The sequence below is a fragment of the Poecilia latipinna genome, unplaced genomic scaffold, assembly GCF_001443285.1.
Source record: "Poecilia latipinna isolate Pla-1442-1.1 unplaced genomic scaffold, P_latipinna-1.0 Scaffold3239, whole genome shotgun sequence".
Classification (NCBI taxonomy): Eukaryota; Metazoa; Chordata; class Actinopteri; order Cyprinodontiformes; family Poeciliidae; genus Poecilia; species Poecilia latipinna.
The window spans coordinates 27360-37002 of record NW_015115855.1 but is presented as its reverse complement, the minus strand read 5'-3'; the positions used below and the strand labels follow the sequence as shown (position 1 = coordinate 37002).

The following is a 9643-nucleotide window of genomic DNA, read 5'->3' as shown; positions in this document are numbered from 1 at the left end:
GTGCGGAAGCCTCTAATATATCAAATTGATACAGGAATAACAGAGAGTTGGCCACTCTGAGGTAAAACAGCTTCCAGTCCAGGGGGGCACAGCTGACTCTGTGGGTGGGCAATGTCTCCCAATGCCCCATGCCGACGGGTCTGTCTAAGACTTTGAGGCTTTAGAAAGGCAAGAGAATGAAAACAGAATCAACACTGAAATATTTTGAACATGGATATAAATATAACTGTCATGATGCGGTGAGAAGATACGCCATGGACCCAGGTAAGAGTAGTAATGAAAGTTTAATAATGAAGATGGCTCACACAGTCCCAAAATCTGGCAGCGGCAAAGCGGAAATACACAGAGGCTCAGCACTAACTGGTAACGACAGCAGGTGCCGACACAGGACTAGCAGTTCTACTATGACGGCTTACTAGGTAACACTGAACTCAGGACTTTACAGTTCTACCGAGACGGATAACATCTAACGCTGGACTCTTGACAACACACACTATGCGAATGACAAGAACCCGACAAGACACCAGGACAACAGGTGGGCTTAAATACACGGAGGGTAATCAACGAGAAGAGACACACCTGGGAAACAATCAGGGAGCAGACAGGGACTCACAGGAAACACAATCAAAATAAACACAGAAAACTCAAATCCCGACAATAACAGTTCTTATTTACAATATTTTCATATATTTAAAGAGTCACTAATCTTGGAGGTTTTCTGCTATGTTCATCATTGATAAGGTTTAGATGAGGATTTGTCCCTTAAAAGTTTAACATCCATGTCAACATTTTATATTAAATGTATCCTGATACACGCTGTTCTATCAACTAAAATGGACTAAAAGCTGAGACATAGCAGGAAGTCAGAAAGATTTTAAAATTGATTGTTAAAAGAAAAAGGGAACAAAGTTAATTAAATTTAATATTTCGATTGTTGAAATGTATAATATTAATTTAGTTGTTATACAGTAATATAATTTATCTAAAATCAATATGCATTGCAAGTACTGATGTGTAAGTAAGTAAGCATCCATTGAATCACCTCTTGTGGCTATAAGTTTTTTATTTTTATTTTATTTCACCCATATTAGCAGATCGTGATGAACTTTTACATTCAAATTTACTTAATTCAAGTTTCTGGTAAGATACATCAATGTTTTACTATCTTACACACTTTCTTATCTTCCTATCAGACAGATGCTGCGACACGGTGAATCAAACCCAAAGTACTGAGGAAGGTTCAGTGACCATCAGCTGTCCGTACGACTCTCAGTCTGTCAACAAGCTGAAGTTCTTCTGCAGAGGAAACCGGCCCTCCACATGTCTACAGCAGGCAGTGATCACCTCTAGCAACACACAAGATGGACGATTCAGACTCTCTGATGACAGGAAGTCAGGAATATTCACAGTGACCATTTCCAGTCTGACCCTGAAGGATTCTGGGTCGTATCTTTGTGGAATCCAGAGAAACTCAGGATTTGATGTTTTCACTGCTGTTGACCTGGAGGTCAAAGGTGAGAGATCATAGCATTCCTTCATTTTTCACTCCAGTTTTGAATGGACTGTAAAAGAGCACGTTTGATAAATTGATGCACAATTTATCAATAAATGTTATATAGATTTTTGTATGAATAAAATCTCTCTGATAGAATTGGAGTCGTACAACATCAGTGGCATCGAGGGACGTCCAGTAACTCTGCAGTGTCCTAATTCAGGACAACAACATGATAACAGGAAGTTCCTCTGTAAAGGAGACCAACACAACAACTGCACAGACATGATGGAGAACCAAACAAAGTTCAAGCTGCTCAATGTCTCCTCCAGCTGTTTCTCTGTGATCATCACTGAACTGGAAGCAGCTGATGCAGGAACATACTACTGTGGTTCAGACTCTCAGCTGAGATTCATAAAGATACAGCTGGCAGTCGGTGAGACCAACACAGAGAGAAATAAAAAAACAAAAAAAACATAAAAAACAACAGAAATCTTTTGTTATAGTTTTTTTTTCAGCACATTAAGTTTTGTATTTTCTCTGACAGTCTCTCTACATCAAACCAGCTCTGTGGCTCCGACCGGTACTGGTGAACAGGTTACATCACAGCCACCATCACATAATCGTGGTAAACTCTTTGTTTATTCCTCTTTATGACTCGTGTTTTTTCTCACTCTTTTCATTCCAGTTGTTCCAAATCTCCATATGTTCTTATCCAACTGCTGTTAAGGATGGAAAATCCTAACCGATGGATCAAAAATGTACTGACAAACGGAGCATAAAATCAGCCAACAAAATCATTCAGATTTTACTTATTTTATTCACTTTCAGCGCTGAAAGGAGATGCTTTTACCACTACAGTTGAGAAAAGTTTCTAAAAAAAAAGTCTGTGCTGCGACAGAGGAAAAGGAGGAGGCTAGCTGATTATATGGACTGAAGACACTCCCTGAAATCACACCATGGTTGTGTGGCCTGATGAGTTTCTGTTTCTGAGGAATGGGCCTTTGTCTAACATGTAACTCTTTCTCGATCTTTGTAAAGCATCTCAACAAAGCTCAAAGCTGCTCTTATGACACAAAGTGGATCCCTGTATTATTAAACTAAAGGTCATTTCAGCTCCTCAATGGAGGATTTAGTTTTTTCAGTTGTGAATGGACTGAAATGATGAAGCTGTTTAAATGCTCACCTAATCATCCACACTCACAAATCATCAACACATTCATGCACTTCACACATTCAGAGTACAGAATTACAGTACAGTATTAAGGGAAGTTACGCCTCCATCTTTAGGTTTCTTGCTCAAGGTCACCTCAAAATGACCTCTTTCATTAGATTGAGTCATATTACTGACTTTTGAGATGTGGACATTTCAGGTTTCTGAGGTTTGAGTTGGAGACAAAAATAACTCCACATCACAGGTCTTGATGCTTAATTCCAATTTTTTGCGGAAGTCCGATCTTTTTCTTTTTGCGTGGTCGTTCATACTTCTAATTAAATCAAACCGAAATCAGACGTCTGAGCTAATGGTTTACAACCCAGAAGCAACCCACGATAGCAGAAACAGAAGAACAGTGACATCACTCAGCAGTTCACTGTTTATGGAGGTAATAATAGATGTAGCCATTTAAGAATCGATTTAAAAGTATCTTGTTATAGTATCTATCGTCACAACACAAGGGAAGCTAATATAAAAAAAACACAAACAGCAAAGGCCTTTTGCGACATCTTGACTGCAGCTTCTGCAGAGAAGTCAGTTTGCCTTGTTCTCAGAACCAGGAGTGCTGGGACTGTGATGTGATGTGCCTCAGTGACACAGACTTCATTCATATTGTCATAATTATAATGTTCAATCATTGTTCAAGTCCAGATTTACCTTCTTCTGGTACATATCTCACATCAGTGGCATAAAAGTTGGGTAAAAAGCCACATGACGGTTCAGACTGCAAATCTTCCAAAACTATCAGATACATATTCGATTAATTCCACGTATGGGAGTGGCACAGACTGGATGTTTTTGGAAGATGAAAACGATCGAAATAGGGCCATTCAGACTGCCATGAAAAGGTCAGAAATAAGTCACATGTGGGCAATAAGTGAGGCTTCGGGATGCATTTGCTCGTTGTGTGAATGACACTGAGAATTAGTGGGTTGAACTCAAATAAGTTTATTATTAATAAGAGTTGAGAAAACAATTTAAATGTGGTGGAGATAGAAAGAGAAAACAGGAACATGAGCATCAAGTTGAACTTTTATTGATCACAGTTTTTTCACCACATTTAAAATAAGTAACTCATGTTGTCATTCTGTGGTGTTTCTAGGGAGGGTTCTGTGAACCAGCTAACTTCTCCATTTTCTTGTTTTCAGATGTTTCTTTATTCTACATTCTGCCTGCTGTCTTCGTTCTGCTTCTGATCCTGACATTTGTCCTTTTGCTGGTTTTAAAGTACAAATCAAGGATCAAGCAAGGTACATTTATACAGATTATACACTCACACAGAAATCCCTCACAGAATCACATCATGTTTACTTTGTGTTTTCAGTGGATGGAATCAATGTGAATGTGTTGAACTCTGCTAACAGTAATAATGTGGAGATGAGAATCAATGATGTGAGTAAACAAAACTTCAGCTATGAGATGTTTCCTATTGCTTGNTCAAGCTGCTCAATGTCTCCTCCAGCTGTTTCTCTGTGATCATCACTGAACTGGAAGCAGCTGATGCAGGAACATACTACTGTGGTTCAGACTCTCAGCTGAGATTCATAAAGATACAGCTGGCAGTCGGTGAGACCAACACAGGGAGAGATAGAATAATATAAAGCAACAAAAAAGTAATGTTATGGTTTTTACCACATTATGTTTTATATTTCCTCTGACAGACTCTCCACATCAAACCAGCTCTGCTGAACAGGCTACCTCACAGCCACCATCACATAATTCTGGTAAACTCTTTGTTTCTACATTTCTTTTACTTCTGTTGTTTGTTCTCTTGTCTCATTCCAGCTGTTCCTAATCTCCAGATTTGGGGTTTATCTGCACAAAGCTGCTTTTATAATACAAAAAGAGAATATCTGCATTATTAAACTGAAGCTTCAGTTTTATCAGTGTCGAATTATGGAGCTAAAAATGTCTCATAATTCACAAATGCATAGACTAAGATTCACAAATGCACAGGACAAGATTCACACTTACGGGCTCCTTCTGGCCTGTGAGTTGCGCTACATTTATGGTTAATTTTGAGACTCCCCTGACTCAAAATTCAGGGTTTTTTTAATAAATGGTCTATCTGATTGGTTGATCAGCAACCAATCAGATAGCATCCTTGTTTCAGCCAATCATATGAATAGAGCCCCACAGTTGGGGTAACCTATTTTTCAGCCAATCACATTAACCCATTCCAACAGCGCCTGTTGCTTTGACAAAGCACCGACAGTTTAGTCCTCAGTCTGGCTTCTTGCAGCAACATAGGAGCAGTAAGTGAAATATCTAATACATTAGCTATCAATCTCCATGTTATCGTTATTAATGTCAATCGATTTAATTGTGCAACTATCATCACAAGCTAGTGATCTTCAGCACACCTAACTCCTACAGTAGCGCATCAGCAGAGCTCTCATGAGTAAGCTATGGCTTACACAGGCCAGAAGGAGCCCGTAATTGTGAATTTCGTGCTGTGCATTTGTGGATCTTTTGCATTTGTGAATCTTAGTCTGTGCATTTGTGAATTATGAGACAGTTGTAGCTCCATATAGAATAGACTGATATAGAGACAACAACCCACACCTAAACATCTACACTCACAAATCTTTCACACATTCAGGCATTTGTTTGGAAGCAACACCTCAGTGTTGCTATGCATCCATTTTTGAGTCAAAAACTGAGGTTTTGAGGTAAGCCAGTCAAGTTTCTCTTTATAAAGAGTCATGCCACTGAAGTTTGAACTTGAAGTGGGAGATATAGTAACTTAGCATAACTGACTTAAATGTATTTACAACAAGTTAAGAAAACCATCTAAACGTGGCGGAGATAGAACGAGAAAACGGGAACATGGCTGTCATTCTATGGTGTTTCTGTGGAGGGCTCTGTGAACCAGCTAACTTCTCCATTTCCCTGTTTTCAGATGTTTCTTTATTCTACATTCTGCCTGCTGTCTTCGTTCTGCTTCTGATCCTGACATTTGTCCTTTTGCTGGTTTTAAAGTACAAATCAAGGATCAAGCAAGGTACATTTATACAGATTATACACTCACACAGAAATCCCCCACAGAATCACATCATGTTTACTTTGTGTTTTCAGTGGATGGAGTCAATGTGAATGTGTTGAACTCTGCTGATCGTAATGTGGAAGCGAGAATGAACTATGTGAGTAAATATCTATAAGATGTTTCCTGTTTCTTGCAAAGAGAATCTAATTAATTTCTTATATTATTATTTTTAGGTCTATGAGTTACAAGAGGATGTTGTTTACGAGAGCTCTTCCACTCCAAACATGTTGAATCATGATGATCATAATATCTACAACAACATCCTTTAAAGGAGACCTGAAGTAATAAACACGTGACCAGTATTTGTGACATTTTGTGTAACAGCTCAGTAAAGGAACCAATGCTCATGTGTTTTCATTTAGACATGTTTTTAATATTTATGCTGAACAAAAATATAAACATCTCATGCCAAATATTGTTGCCATGTGGAGTTAAAAAATGTAAATGAGCATTTTCTCGTGTTTTATTGTGCAAAAGTAATATTTCTCTTGATTTGTGTAAAATCTTTAATCCCACTTGCTGTCAGTGAGCTTTACCCAGTGAGTTGTTTTTATACTCAGTGCATGAGTGGGGCATGTCCAGTGGGTGATCAGACAAAATGAGCCACAACTGGACAATCCTTGGACTGGGGAGAATAAAAGGCCACCCCAAAATGTCAAATGTTGTCACAAGCCATAAAGCCTCAGATGTAGCAAGTTATGCAGGAGTGTATGGAAGGATGTCCACCAGAGCAGTAGCTGCACGGCTCAGGGTCCGTTATCGGACCATTGGCTGTTTAAGAGTTCGATTCCAACAGACTGGCACAACTGCAAATCGACTCCGTCCTCGTCGGCCACATCTGACCACTCCAGCATAAGAACGCCACATCCGGCTTGTCCATCTGCGGGATCGGCTAAGACCAGCGACACACACAGCTGATGAGACTATTGGTCTGCACAACAGACGGATCACACTTCAGACTGTCTGTAACCGCCTACGAGAAACCAACTTGGTCAAGATCAGATTCCTCAACCCGACACATATCATGTTCAAAGGCCTGTCAATCCACTACAAACAGCCATACCACGATGTCATCAATGCCGATATGAAGATCAGTAATTACTGAAAATATATTTTGAGTTTCTCTATGTATTGCGGAACCCAAATGTTCATAAAACCCTTAGATTTGACATGGGGTGTTTATCTTTTTGTTCAGTGTATTAGTTTTTATGTCAGATGTGACTGCAGTGTGTTAAAGCTACAGCTAAGTAAAGACACACAGACAGAACAAGTCAAACTGACCTTCATTTTGACGTCAGCCTGTGTGAAGGTCAGGCGATTTGTTCACTGTCACAATATGCAAATGTTGGGCCTGTTGTGTCTCTGAAACCAAGAAGGAATTTCAAAGAATCTACGTATTAAAAAAAATTAGTCACACCTATGACATATTTAGGAGTAAGGTTCTATTTTAATATTAGTATTTTCCTTCTGAATGAAAGTAATCTTAACATTTTTTTTAGGTTCCCAATCTGAGTCTCAACTTGGACCAGTAGAGGGAGCTAAAGATTAGTCTGATGTTAGGGCGCCTTCATAGTTAAACACTTGGAGATCAAAGCAGAAGAAGAAGCATCTTCATAGAGCAGACATGCTAAAGTGTGATTGTTGCAACGTAAATAAAGATATTTAAATTCTTTGTTGAGAAGGTTATAAATTATTTTCACAATACAGTTTGAAAGTGCAAATAAAATCAGATCAGTCAATATTTTTCCAACTGAAAATTCTTATCCATCATTTTATAATCTTTTTAGAAATATCTGGCTCACATCATGTTAGAACAAAACCTCTTACTTGTTTGGAAATAATTACAAATCTTAATCTGCTAGGGGTATGAATAATTTCAGACTTTACAAAATGTGTTTTTTTTTTCTAGACAGATTCTCAACAGGTCTATAATGAAATTAATTACCATCTAACATACTCACTAAATTATCATATATATAAGACTTCTGGTAGGATATGATTTATTAATGTTATTTTGCTTAAATAATGTAGCTCAGTTTATTTTAGGTCAAACATGAGGCTCATGGATGATCTACACCGCTATCTAATATAAAATATTGATTGAACAAACAGAAACATTCAATGGAAAATGCAGATAAACCACCTGGAGCAGGCGGTAAAAGACAGGAAGCTGGTGCCGTTTCCATGGTTACAGGTGTTACTGATGCTCCAACTGAACATGCAATGAGCTTCCCTCTTAAACCAGAAGTTTTCTGCACATGAACAGAATAAAAAAGGACCAATCAAGTTGGTTTTCCCTGAAAAATTATGTAATCTTGTTTTATTATTCTAAATCTTTTTTTAATACCAAAAGCTAAAAAGAGCTTTTAAATTGGCTCGTTTCTTGTTGTGAGAACAAATCAAGTTCCTGAAGAAAATATTTAAGGAAAAGAACATCTCAAGTCCAAACATGAAGATCTACACAGCTGAGATTAAAACCAGAACCCGAGTGTCCCTCAATACTCCACCCCACTTTGTTGTGGTGAAAAAAAATCTATTTCCTGGTTTTGTGAGACAAAACAAGAATATGTTGTTTACATGAACTCTTCCACTCCAAACACGTTTAATCCTGATGACCATGATATTTACAACAACATCCTTTAAAGGAGACCTGCAGAAGTTAGAAAACTCGTAACCAGTAACGTCTTGTGTAACAGCTGAGTAAAGGATATTTAAAATTTATTAGTTTTTATGTCAAATGTGACTGAAGTGTCTTAAAGCTACAACTAAGAGAAGGCACACAGACAGAACAAGTCAAACTGATTTGCATTTTGATGTCAGCCTGTGTGAAGGTCAGGCGATTTGTTCACTGTCACAATATGCATGTTTTGGGCCTGTTGTGTTTCTGAAACCAAGAAGGAATTTCAAAATTAGTTTCAAAGAATCTGCACATAGACAAAACTTATTCACGCCTATGGCGGATTTAGGAGTAAGGTAATATTTTAATTTGAGCATTTTCCTTTGAATGAAAGTAATCTTAAAATTTTTTAGCTTCCCAATCTGATTCTCAACTTGGACCAGTAGAGGGAGCTAAAGATTAGTCTGATGATACGGCGCCTTCATACATTAAACACATGGAGCTCAATGAAGAAGATGAAGCATCTTCATAGAGCAGACATGCAAAAGTTGATCAGCAATTATAGGAAGTGTTTGTTTGTTGCAATGCAAATAAAGATTTATCCATTCTTTGTTCAGAAGGTTATAAATTGTTTTCACCATGCAGTTTGAAAATGTAAATAAAATCCGATCAGTCCATATTTTCCAAACTGAAACTTTTTCCCATCTTTTTCTAATTTTATTTTTCTGCCTCACTTGTTCACTTGATGTGAGAACAAATCAAGTTCCTGAAGAAAATATTTAAGAAAAAGAACATCTCAAGTCCAAACATGAAGATCTACACAGCTGAGATTAAAACCAGAACCCGAGTGTCCCTCAATACTCCACCCCACTTTGTTGTGGTGAAAAAAAATCTATTTCCTGGTTTTGTGAGTAAAGCCTGTGAGGGCCTCGGCTGCAGAGTTATCATTTGACCAATGCAGAAACAAGACGTTTCACACTTGTGAGTTTAGTCGACATGTTCACAGGGTGTTAAAGCGTCTGAGTGTCAGGATCCTAAATAGCTCTGATGTTTCCTCTAAATGTCTCAGATTAAAATAACTTCTGCCTCAGTTCAGCTCTGATCTGGAGAGACAAAGAGATGTGGAGCCATCAACACATCATCGTCTGCAGTAAGATATAATATCTACAACAAAAATATCTACAGCAGTTTGCTTTAATGTTATGATGAAATGTATTTAATTAAAATAGAATGTGTTTTTAAATTACATAGCATTTATTTAAAGATTCAGTA

General features: G+C 37.9%; 1 protein-coding gene across 1 annotated transcript in view; it reads left to right on the top strand.

The window, feature by feature from the left end:
• The first annotated feature begins 1153 nt into the window (after positions 1-1153).
• Positions 1154-9643, top strand: part of LOC106940472 (polymeric immunoglobulin receptor-like) — a 15336-nt gene continuing 6846 nt past the window's right edge. Inside the window, exons 1-5 of the mRNA XM_015023236.1 lie at positions 1154-1514; positions 1650-1928; positions 2040-2120; positions 3857-3958; positions 4033-4100. Of these exons, the coding sequence (XP_014878722.1) occupies positions 1154-1514; positions 1650-1928; positions 2040-2120; positions 3857-3958; positions 4033-4100 (891 nt within the window). The remainder of the gene's footprint in view (positions 1515-1649; positions 1929-2039; positions 2121-3856; positions 3959-4032; positions 4101-9643) is intronic.